Below are 12,288 nucleotides of genomic sequence, written 5' to 3'. Positions count from 1 at the left end.
TTTTTTTCACTCTTACAATAGGAATTGACATTTGTGGTATAGTTTCGTATCAAAACATGTTTCTGCAACCAAGATCGAAAAGATAACCTTCACCATAAAAAAATCAGCTAAACCGACCCACACGCAACCTAGACGGTTTTGTTTTTCTTTATTTCCTTTACAATAGAAATTATGGTCAAAGATATATAGGTATACAGAGAGGTAGGTTAGGTTAGATTTTGTATTGCTACTCAGTAGTAATTATTGCTTCAGACTATTAGTATACTGAATAGTAAGATGAGGTTAGGTCTATAGACAGGAAAATATGGAAATTGTGGTCACAGATCAATAAGGTACACAGAAACGTGGGTTAGGTTAGGTTTCGTATTATGATCTCTGCATCAGAAACTGTGAACCGAAATTGATATAGTATACAGAAAGGTAGGTTAGGTTAGGTTTTGTATTGCGACTCTTACAGTAGAAATTATGCCCTCAGAATAATATAGTAAACAAAAAGGTAGGTTAGGTTAGGTTTCGTATTATGATCTCTACATTAAAAACTTTGACCCCAGACTAATATAGTATACAGAAAGGTAGGTTAGGTTAGGTTTTGTATTGTGACCATTACAATACAAAGTTTCGCCACAGGATGGTACACGTGAAACAAAAATTAACTGTTACAATAGGAAGTCACCTAATCGTATCAAAACAGACAACTCTAACAACAAAAAGAAAACCGTCTTCACAAAAAAAATCAACGACAACGCCTCGCGGGCCTCTTGAGGCCCGCGCACACACGCACCCTCTAGTTTATATTATAAACGCGAATGTTTGTGAGCATGGATGGATGTTTGTTACTCTTTCACGCAAAAACTACTGAACGGATTTTGATGAAACTTTACTGTAGTATAGCTTATGCATCTTTATAATATTATTAAGATGTTTTGAACCATATTACTATGGGTTTCGGCTTATAGTGTTATTACTTGTAAGACGCCAACCCTCCTGAATATTATTAAGACTTAACAACATGAAATATATATTAAACTTACCCCAGTGGCAGCAAACGGATGGCCAATAGAGAGCGAGCCGCCCCACAGATTCCATTTGTTCAGGTCGGGGGCTCCCACCTGTATAAAAAAAAATATCTAAGTCGCGACTTCAAATTCATATATACTACTAGCTGACCTGCGCAACTTCGTCTGTGTTTCATTTCTCCACCTTTTGCAATATTTTTCATTGAAGCTCCTCATAAGTATTCTTTTAAATCAGAGGTTCCCAAACTTTTATGTTTGCGATATTTTTCGGTTTTGGGTAGACCCCCCACCCATTCTTACCTGGTATTGATTTTTTGTAAATTTCTTTTTTTAAAACATAAAGTAAAAACAACAAGATGACTGCTGTCGTAGACCCCTGTGGGTCGATATAGACTCACTTTGAGAATCACTGTTTTAAATAGTTTCTCATATACCTTCCATGTTCAGTAAACTAAATTTGATTCCAGATTTAATTAACTACTAAATAAATATTATTAAATTACTATGGTATTATTTTATGTTCTGTTTTATGTTATTGTAACTATGCTGTTTGTTATTTTACTGTTACAATTATCAATCAATCAATCAATCAATCAATCAATCAATCATTGATAGCAGACTGACAGCTCTGAATACTTCACCTTCGATTGACGACCAAGATAAGTCTGCGCGAACCAATCAGAGTCCATTGCTTTCAAATTAGCCAGGATTTGTCCCTGTAAAAAATAGAAATAATCTTTATTCAAATAAACTTGAAATTAGCACTTTGAATAGTCTTTTTTTATTGTACCACTTATTCGGAACGCAGGCTAAGGACAAGAAGAACGAGCGAGAAACTTAAGTAAGAGAGTAAGTTGGTATTTGTGAGTTAATACAGTATTGTACTACTAAATTAACATTTTGCATTAATAAAAATATATCGCAAACACTTATTATTTTTTTTAATTGGTAGTAATGTGGGCTAACCCCATTGCTAGCAATATACCATATCAGGTTGACCACGCGGTTCCCCTGCAAACCATCGCGATAAATTCATGGTTAATTTGTCGATGGGCTAACTGACCTGACCTCATGCTCATCTTATCATACTCCACTGGTGCCCCGCCAGCGTAAACCATTAGCGCAGGCTACATTCAGGGTACATTTCATTATCATCCATAAAGAAAACATAGTCTAGCCTTTAGATACTATAAAAAATCCGCATATAGCCTCTCTTTGGGCCGGTATGCTTATAGTCTTTTAGAGACTACTGGTAGAGCCCACCAAGCTCCTCTCAGAAGCGCAGAAGCTCCCGGTCTCTTCACAGGCTTCACGGAGCGACCACAGAGAGTTTAGGAGGTTTTCTATATGTTGTAAGCCCAGAAACCTCCTGGTGTCTTCACAGGCTACACGGATGGACCTCACTGTTCCGAGGATTGTCTGTGCGTTCTAACTACTGATACTCATTCCAGGATCACGTAAGCGGTCGTTTCTTCCTCTTCAAAGAACCTCCGATATTACTGAAGTGTACTTACAGCGAAAGCTTCATGGATCTCCCAGGTGTCGATGTCGTTGATCTTCAGACCAGCTTTGTCCAGGATCTTGGGGATGCCGTATGTGGGGCCAAGCAACAGTTGGTCCACAGGGTCCTGTTAATATAATAATAATAATGTTGGACCATTCACTTTTACACCTGCTTTTACATTGGCTTTAACCATATTCATAACAATACTAGATATTAAGACAAACTTGCTTTTCCTAAGTATCATTTAGAAGTCAATGAATCTTTTGTCAAAAATCTACAATAAGATACCGAAGAATATACTGGAATTACCTTCAAATAAATTTAAAACATCAGTTAAATCATACTTTTGTACAAAGCCACTCTAAAAAAACTCAAACCACATAATAAAAAATATTTAATAATCTAACCCAAAAATGTCAAAGAAAAAAGTTTCATCGTTCTACACAAATTATCATCCCCTGTTTTATTTACCTCCCTAAGAATAACATTTTTACTTTGAATGTCATATTTATTAATAACTAGCTACTCGCCCCGGCTCCGCATGGGTGTACATGTATTATACATATAAACCTTCCTCTTGAATCACTATATATCTATTAAAAAAAACTACTTCAAAATCCGTTGCGTAGTTTTAAAGATTTAAGCATACATAGGGACAGACAGCGACAGCGATTTGTTTTATACTATGTAATAATGATTAATCAACAGCCTAAAACTAAGTTTCAGGCTTCTAGCATTAAAAATGAAAAAACCTTCCATACAAATTTCTCCCTTTTTATTCAAAAATGTAGCTCACGGTGTCTCCCTATCTGTGTACCAAATTTCATTTAAATCGGTTTAGTACTTTTGGCGTTAATGCGAGACAGACAGACAGAGTTACTTTCCCATTTAAAAAATTAGTAAGTAAGTAATGATTGTTACCTGGGCGACGTACGTGAAGTCCCTGAGGTAAGCCTTGGGTTTAAGGCCGAGCTCCTTGGCCTTGGCCTCGGGCATCAGCAAGCAAGCCGATGCGCCGTCGGTCTGTTTAAAATACATTTTATTTTAAATTAATTTAAACAATCACATTTTTACTGGATATATTGACGGCCTCAGTGGTCTAGTGGTTTAGTACACCGCTTTAATTCCGATAGTCGCGGGTTCGATTCCTCGCACGGTGCCATTTGTATTGCAGTCTATGTCCACAGTAATGTGAACTAATGATTCCATAGATAGCAATGTACCACAGTAATGTGGACTAATGTTCCCATTGCTAGCAAAACACCACGTCAGGTTGACCTCCACGCGGTTCACCCTGGAAACCGTCGTGATAAATTCCTGACGAATTTGCCATGATGATCGAACTGACCTGACCTTATGTTCATCTTATCATCCTCCACTGGTGCCCCGTCAACGTAAACCATTAGCGCAGGCGGGTGCACCATTCAAATATCATCCATAAAAAAATTAAAAACTAATATCAATGTTTTATACTAATCACATTGTCTTTAAACTATTGTTTTAGAATAACACGTTACTGTAAGAATAGAACAGAAAATCCTTTATTCAAATAAACTTACATTGAAGCACTCTTGAATAGTCATCGAATACTCACCGTTGCCTCAAAGTACATTTATGACTTGATAGTTTCAAGATGAACTTAGATAGTTTCAAGAAACTTAAAGACTGTACAAGTAGAAACTTACGCAATAAAAATAAGCTAATTTTATCTAAATACCGTCTACACAAAGCTAGTAATTCATTCTATGGTAGCGGTAGATAAAAAAAATTGTTATGACTATTCAAAAGTGCTTAAATTAAGTTTATTTGAATAAATGATTTTCTATTCTATTCACATCACATTTTTTTTTAATCTACCGTTCATTCAGAAACCTGTCTCATCACAAGAAGAACGAGCACGAAACTTGTGTGTTGCTCTTTTAAATAATTTAGTTGTTACATTTTAAGTCGAAGTGTGTGAATACAAACCACCAACTAGCATTAATTCTACTGTACAACTCGATCACAAAAATAAACTTTCTGCAGCTCATTTGCTTTTCCCATCTATTAAAAATAATACCATTAGTTGTAAATGGTGGACCAATTTACCATCCCCGATTCAAAATACTATTCAGTCAGTTTCGTCATTTAAACATCATTTTAAAAAATATTTATTAAAAGTATAAAAATCTTAAATGTGGCAGATAAATACAGTAGTTATATATACATATATATTGATTAAATAAATAAATATACTCAAGCTATATTATATTACACAAAAGTCTTTCTATCAACACTTTGTTATCCTTATATATTTTTCTTCTATTTATCACACATACTTATAATTCATCCATTTAACTCATTCTTCATTTTACATATTTAAATTTATCACGAATGCTATTTATTTTTTTCAAGTGGCTCCACTGAAAATCAGCGCTGTAGTGACACGCTGCGGCGCCAGCTGAGTGGAAGCCTTTTCAGCAGCGAATTATTAGTTTTTAAGTTTTCTTTTTTACTCTGTACTCTTTTTTATGCTGAATAAATGATTATTATTATTAGTTGCTCTGCTTGTTTGTCATACAAATTAATAAAAAAACTCACCAAGAAAGAAGCATTAGCAGCTGTGACTGTGCCATGTGGCTTCACAAAGGCGGGCTTCAGTTTAGCGAGTTGTTCGGGCGTAGATACACGTATACCGTTGTCCTTTTCGACCAGTCCATCCTTGCCGTCCACTGTATCATTTCATCCAAAATGTTTAATTTAATATTGCGATAAATTCTTGGTGAATTTGTCACGATGGGCTAACTGATCTGACTTCATGCTTATTTTATCATCCTCCACTGGTGCCCCGTCAGCGTAAACCGTAAGCGCAGGCGGGTACACCATTTCATTACCATCCATAAAAAAACATGTTTTTTTGTTTGTATATTTTGTTTACATTTACGAGTATGTTCCATAATAGGTCATATCTTATCTAGTTTTAGGGTCAGATAATTTTCTGTCGCACTTCGACCCACCTCATGTTCTGTATTTGCACCTGTCGCATTATTTATAAATAACTTTGAAGACATACTGATATTGTGATTTACTCAAAGAATTAAGTCATTCAAATAAATATAACTAAATAGCTGACCCGCACAACTTCGTTTTCATCATAATTATCATTATATTTCGTCCAATTTACATAATATCATTTTAAATTATAGCCTATGTGTTATTCTGATGTATAAGCTATATTACTGTAAAGTTTCATCAAAATCCGTTCAGTAGTTTTTGCGTGAAAGAGTAACAAATATCCATCCATACTCACAAACTTTCGCATTTATAATATTAACTAACTACTCGCCCCGGCTTCGCATTACATGTATGGTGTACATGTATTATATATATAAACCTTCCTCTTGAATCATTCGCTCTATTAAAAAAACCGATTCAAAATCCGTTGCGTAGTTTTAAAGACTTAAGCATACATAGAGACACAGCGACAGCGCCTTTGTTTTATATTACGTAACTAGCTATTCGCCCCGGCTTCGCACGGGTGTACATGTATTATGTATTATTATATATATAAACGTTCCTCTTGAATCATTCTATCTATTAAAAAACCGCTTCAAAATCCGTTGAGTACTTTTAAAGATTTAGGCATACATAGGGACGGACAGACAGCGACGACTTTGTTTTATACTATAATAATGAAACCATCAATTTATCACTTTAAATCACGGTAAATGTCATAAGGGAGCTTACCCTTGACCGGTATCAGGTCTGTGAAGTAGCCTTTCTGCTGGGCCTGCGCGGCGAGGGTGTGAGAACGTAGGGAATATTCGTCTTGTTCCTTTCTGGAAGCACCGAAGGCGGCTGCGAGGCGGTCAGCACTGTGACCCATCGTCTCCCCGGATGAGAACTCCGCTACTGCTGGCAGCTAAGGATATGATAGCTTTATTAGCTGATTCGTTGTGTTCATATATAAATTAATCAGTTATAGACCGAACCTTGTAAATTAAAGTAATAATATCTTTATAAAAATAATAGGTATTGTTGGTAAAAGGGTAAAAATTTATAGTTGTCTTTTTTATAGCTGGCCTTCTTCTATGTCTACTAAGCCTAAATCCAGACGAGTACTCATGAAACACGAAGAAGAAGGCCAGGGGTTCGATTCCTCTCACTGCGCTAACATTTTAATAGAATGTTTATTTGTATCGGTCTGGGTGTTTTCTATGTATTATATATATATATATTTACAAAAAAATGTATTTATACCAGTTGTCTAGTGCTCACAATACAAGCTCTCCTTAACTTGAGCATAGGCATTCTGTCTTGTCAAGGATTATTATTATTTCTTACCTCAGGTGAAAATAAGTCAGACCTAGAAGCCAGTAAAGAGAGAAGTTTTGCGGGGCGTCTTAGTTTTTTTATTGGTAGATAATGGAGTGTTGCACCCGCTTGAGCTTGCCTTAGCTTGGGGATAGCCACTAGATGGCGCTGAATTGTGTAGGAATGTTATTATTACTTACTTCAGGCGAAAAGAAATCAGGTCTGATAGAATAGAAGCCAGTAAGGAGAGACGCTGTGCAGGTGTCTTAGCTTGGGGATAGTTACTATATAGCGCTAAATTGTCTAGGAATGTTATTATTACTGTTATTACTTACTTCAGGCGAAAAGAAGTCAGGCCTGATAGAAGCCAGTAAGGAGAAACGCTGTGCAGGCGTCTTAGCTTGGGGATAGCCACTAGATGGCGCTGAATTGTCTAGGAATGTTATTACTTACTTCAGGCGAAAAGAAGTCAGGCCTGATAGAAGCCAGTAAGGAGAAACGCTGTGCGGGCGTCTTAGCTTGGGGATAGTTACTATATAGCGCTGAATTGTCCAGTATTATTATTGTTATAACTTACCTCAGGCGAAAGGAAGTCAGGCCTGATAGAAGCCAGTAAGGAGAGACGCTGTGCGGGCGTCTTAGCTTGGGGATAGTTACTATATAGCGCTGAATTGTCCAGGATTATTACTGTTATGACTTACCTCAGGCGAAAGGAAGTCAGGCCTGATAGAAGCCAGTAAGGAGAGACGCTGTGCGGGCGTCTTAGCTTGGGGATAGCCACTAGATGGCGCTGATTTGTCTAGGAATGTTATTATTACTATTATTACTTACTTCAGGAGAAAAGAAATCAGGCCTGATAGAAGCCAGTAAGGAGAGACGCTGTGCGGGCGTCTTGGCGCGGTTGACTCGCAACAACAGCGACCTCATCTTGCGCGAGTGCCTGATGGGCACATCTGACATGAACTCCACTCCTCCAGCCACTATTATGTCGTATACACCTGCCGCTATCATGCCGATGCCTGTTGAGAATTGATAATATATGATCTTCTTGCTTAACACATTCTCCGCTAACAAGTTTTTTCATAAAATGTAAAAAAACTCTTTGTGTTTAAGTTCTATACATCTATGCATATAAATAAAATTGGAGTGTCTGTTTTTAATATTGAAATAACCGTTTTTTACTACATGCATATGAATATAAATACGGTATATACACCAAAATAACAATTTTTATAATTTTTGTCTGTTTGTTCCGGCTAATCTCTGAAATGGTTGGACAGATTTTGACTAGTAGCCTAAGTTACTCCTTATTACATAAGCTACCTGCCATTAAAAGTCCCGTCAAAATCGGTCTAGCCATTTCAGAGATTAGCGGGAACAAACAGACCGACAGACAGACAGACAGACTAAAATTGTAAAAAATGTTATTTTGGTGTCTGTCTGTCTGTCTGTCGGTCTGTTTGTTCCGGCTAATCTCTGAAATGGTTGGACAGATTTTGACTAGTAGCCTAAGTTACTCCTTATTACATAAGCTACCTGCCATTAAAAGTCCCGTCAAAATCGGTCTAGCCATTTCAGAGATTAGCGGGAACAAACAGACCGACAGACAGACAGACAGACTAAAATTGTAAAAAATGTTATTTTGGTGTATGTACCGTATTTATATTCATATGCATGTAGTAAAAAACGGTTATTTCAATTTTAAAAACAGACACTTCAAATTTTATTTATATGTATAGAAAAAAATTAACACAACGCCATCTAGTCCCACGTTAGCGGGGGAAAGGGATTGTTAGTAATGTGGACTCTTAATCACATTACTAGCAATGTACTATGTCAGATTGACCGCCACGCGGTTCCCCCTGGAAACCATCGTTATAAATCCATCCTATTTATCACGATGGGCTAACTGACCTGACCTCATGATCATCATCCTCCACTGGTGCCCCGCCAGCGTAAACCGTTAGCGTAGGCCGGTGCACCGTTCCATTATCATCCATAAAAAACCCACGTTAGCAAAGCTTGTGTTATGGGTACTAAACAACTGATACAAATACTTATATCTTTTCTGTGTAAATACATACATAATATATATAGAAAACACCCAGACTGATACAAACAATCATACTCATGAATACAAATGTTTGCACCGTGTCAGGAATCGAAATTGGAATATACATTGGAAATAAAGTGGTGTGCAACCGCTCGACCACTGAGACAGTCCATCATTGCCATCATATTGCCATTCAATTAAAAATTACCAGTTGTGATGGCTTGGTTGGATGAGATGCAGGCCATGGTGACGGTGTGTGCTGGTGTCTTGTCACTGAAACCGGCCGCTAGGGCTGCCTCGCGTCCGATATTCGATGTTTTCACTTCTTGGATGACAGTCCCATAGACTATGTAGTCAATAAGATCCTTTGATATACCAGTCTTCTGTAGGAGACCCCTGTATGTAAGATAAAAGATAAAGAAGCCTTTATTTCTGTACTATTATACATTTTTTTTTGTTACATTCATGTTCATTCATATTATTATATTATACTATAAATTTATTATTATTATATATATTTTTTTTTATTTTTTCGACCCCTGTATGTAGCAAAGATATAAGAATTCAACAGATTGAAAGAAAGAAAGAACAAAAGAAAAAATATTTATTCAGTGCTTTTCAAGGATGTTACAATATAAAAAGAACAATGCAGCTGTTTGTTTTTCTTTATATTGTAACATCCTTGAAAAGCACTGTACAGCATTACAGTAGTCCGTAAAATACTAAGAATAATATAGATGTTGCTAATATTGTGGATAATGGATGTTAAATTCATAAATAATAAATAATTATATAAAATCGTAATAGCTATTGTTGCAAACTCTTTGCAGATTATTATATATTTATTGTTCTACTAATTTTAAATGTATTTATTTTATAGAATTGTCTTATTTTTTATTTGCCTTGGTATTTGCTTTATATAATGCATACAGTCTATTCATACTATCGCCCACAGCTGTAATGTTTGTCTCTAACTAACTTTCTAACTCAAAAAAAAAATAATAATAATCTCAGGACAATTCACACAGCTACATCTAGTCCTAAGTTAAGCTAGCTAAAGCTTGTATTATGGGTACTAGATAACTGATACAAATACATAATTATTTTTTTTTCGTAAATACATACATATTATACATAGAAAATACGCAGACTGATACAAACAATCATACTCGTGAATACAAATGTTTGTGCCGTGCGAGGAATCGAATCCGCGACTATTGGACGTAAAGCGGCGAGCTGGACCGCTATACCACCGAGGTCGTCAAAAAACTATTGACAAAATAAAAAACACAAACTTCTTGGACCTTCAAATATCTCTTTAATCTTTGACTTACAGCAAAGCATGTCTCGCCAATTCGTGAGGCATCATCCTGGAGTAGTCGGTGAAAGATACAAGGAAAGGTGTTCTGACTCCATCAACAAGCACTATGTTCTTGCCGGTGCGGTCCGGCAAGGTCTTCTTCTGTTGGAGAGCTGCACCCACACTGAGAGCTCTTCGTGCTGTATCTATAATAACAAAAATTATATTAATCATACAACACCTGTAGGAAGGGTAGAAATTAATGAATAAATAAAATAGACCATCAACAAATAAAAATAATAAACTTAATTTTTTGAATAGTTATTGTTTTTTTTTTAAAACAACCGCTCATTTGAGAAGCTATCTTCTTAGAAATAGAATCTTGTGGGAAGAAAGTTATCTATGTTACAAACATATTTATAAAAATAGAATGTTTCACTTAAGAAACTTAAATAATAGGTTTTAGGAAAGTGGTTCTTAACCTTTTTTATACCATATAGCCTTTATAACATTTTTAAGTTAATTTGCTTATTTCATTAAATTTGACAACAAAATACTAGATTTTGTTGTCAAATTTAATTGACAACAAAATTGAATTTAAATGGCCCAGAGATAAAAAGGTTAAACTTGTGTCAAGTCCATTTTCAAATTGTCCCCTTTAAAAATCAATTTTCAAATGTGAGGCCCATGCCCCTCTGTGGGGCACATTGGATAACACTGATCTAGAGTTGTTTAGTACCAATAAATCTATTTGTTTAGTTCCAAAAAATCTATATGTTTAGTACCAATAAATCTATTTGTTTAGTACCAATAAATCTATTTGTTTAGTACCAAAAAATCTATTTGTTTAGTACCAAAAAATCTATTGGCTTAATACCAAAAAATCTGAATGTATTTAAGTATTTCAATCAGTTGACAGAAATACTTTTATTTGACAAGAGTGCATTTAGATAATAACATACATTTTCGCAAGTAGCTAACAAGATATGCCTTTATGTTACTTAAACGAGAAAAAAGCTGAAATTCCAGGATCTGAAGTAGGACTTTACTTTCCTGAAACGGCAATATATGAGTGACATTGTGGTGTGACATGATAATATGATGTCCGTAGTAATTAGGAAAACCCATTTTCCTTTCAATGGAAAGATCTTATATGCTATTTGAAATATTTAAAATAAAAATTATTGGTGATATTACAGGACAAATTCAAAGACAATGTTAGATAGCACAGCTTGTTAGTCATGGACTGGCATTTTTAGGAAGAGCTTAGTTGGAATTATACTAAAAAGTTTTACTCCTTAGTCTCATAAAAAAAAAATGGATGTAATTGTGATTTACATAATTTGCCTTAAATTGAGATACTAAATGTAGCAAGTTACAAGGTCATATGTATTAATGAAAGGAGCAGAAACTATAATTTGTGGAAGAATAGACCTTTCTTTTTCTTTTAAGTAAAAAAAAAACATATAAAGCCACTTAAATTACAGTGTTCTAAAATTAAAATTAAAAAACATTATTAATCTTGTTATTTAAATAAATAAATAAAATTCTTAGAACAAGAAACTAATAGGGATTTTTCACAAACTTTTTTTTTATAACCTAATTGAGAAAAAAAGAAATACACTTGGGATATAAGAAATGCATACTTTTCTCTATTATTATAACTGTTCAATAATATAATTAATTTTCAATGTTAAATTGGAAGACATCCATCAAAAACAACAATTTGTACCAATGCCAACTCAATATAAGTCCAAAGTTTAATGAATTTGAATGTAGTTTTAAAGTTAAAAAATTTTAGTTACCATATTAGGTAACGGGACAAATTTGTTATTTTTTTTTAAATGAATGATTGTAGATTTATTCAGAATAATTTATCTAAAATTTATGTCTAAGATTATGAAGAATTGTATTACCAAACTTAGCGGTTGTAGAATGAGCCTTTATGAAGGATTTCGCTACTTGAGACGCCATAATTGCTCCTTTCCTCTTAAAGACTACTATTAAGCAAACGAAGGTTTATTAATACAATAAATTCTATTTTATATAATAGAATTTTTAAGTTTAAACTTGTAAAAACTAAATGATATTGGACTTTAACCTCTTTTTAATTGAATATGTA

General features: G+C 34.8%; 1 protein-coding gene across 1 annotated transcript in view; it reads right to left on the bottom strand.

Annotated features, from left to right (window-relative positions):
• LOC131849871 (trifunctional enzyme subunit beta, mitochondrial) overlaps window positions 1-12,288 on the bottom strand; it is a 30,125-nt gene extending 17,837 nt beyond the window's left edge. Inside the window, exons 1-10 of the mRNA XM_059200003.1 lie at window positions 12,083-12,288; window positions 10,201-10,372; window positions 9,075-9,262; window positions 7,645-7,832; window positions 6,247-6,421; window positions 5,101-5,231; window positions 3,442-3,543; window positions 2,531-2,644; window positions 1,658-1,732; window positions 1,032-1,109 (exon numbers count right to left, since the gene is read on the bottom strand). Coding sequence (XP_059055986.1) covers window positions 1,032-1,109; window positions 1,658-1,732; window positions 2,531-2,644; window positions 3,442-3,543; window positions 5,101-5,231; window positions 6,247-6,421; window positions 7,645-7,832; window positions 9,075-9,262; window positions 10,201-10,372; window positions 12,083-12,140 — 1,281 coding nt within the window. The 5' untranslated portion in view covers window positions 12,141-12,288. The remainder of the gene's footprint in view (window positions 1-1,031; window positions 1,110-1,657; window positions 1,733-2,530; window positions 2,645-3,441; window positions 3,544-5,100; window positions 5,232-6,246; window positions 6,422-7,644; window positions 7,833-9,074; window positions 9,263-10,200; window positions 10,373-12,082) is intronic.

Source organism: Achroia grisella, unplaced genomic scaffold (genome assembly GCF_030625045.1).
Source record: "Achroia grisella isolate CSIRO2021 unplaced genomic scaffold, CSIRO_AGI_Agris_v1 utg660, whole genome shotgun sequence".
In the NCBI taxonomy this organism is placed as follows: Eukaryota; Metazoa; Arthropoda; class Insecta; order Lepidoptera; family Pyralidae; genus Achroia; species Achroia grisella.
Note: the sequence above shows the minus strand (reverse complement) of the source record. Positions and strands in the feature narration are given on the sequence as shown.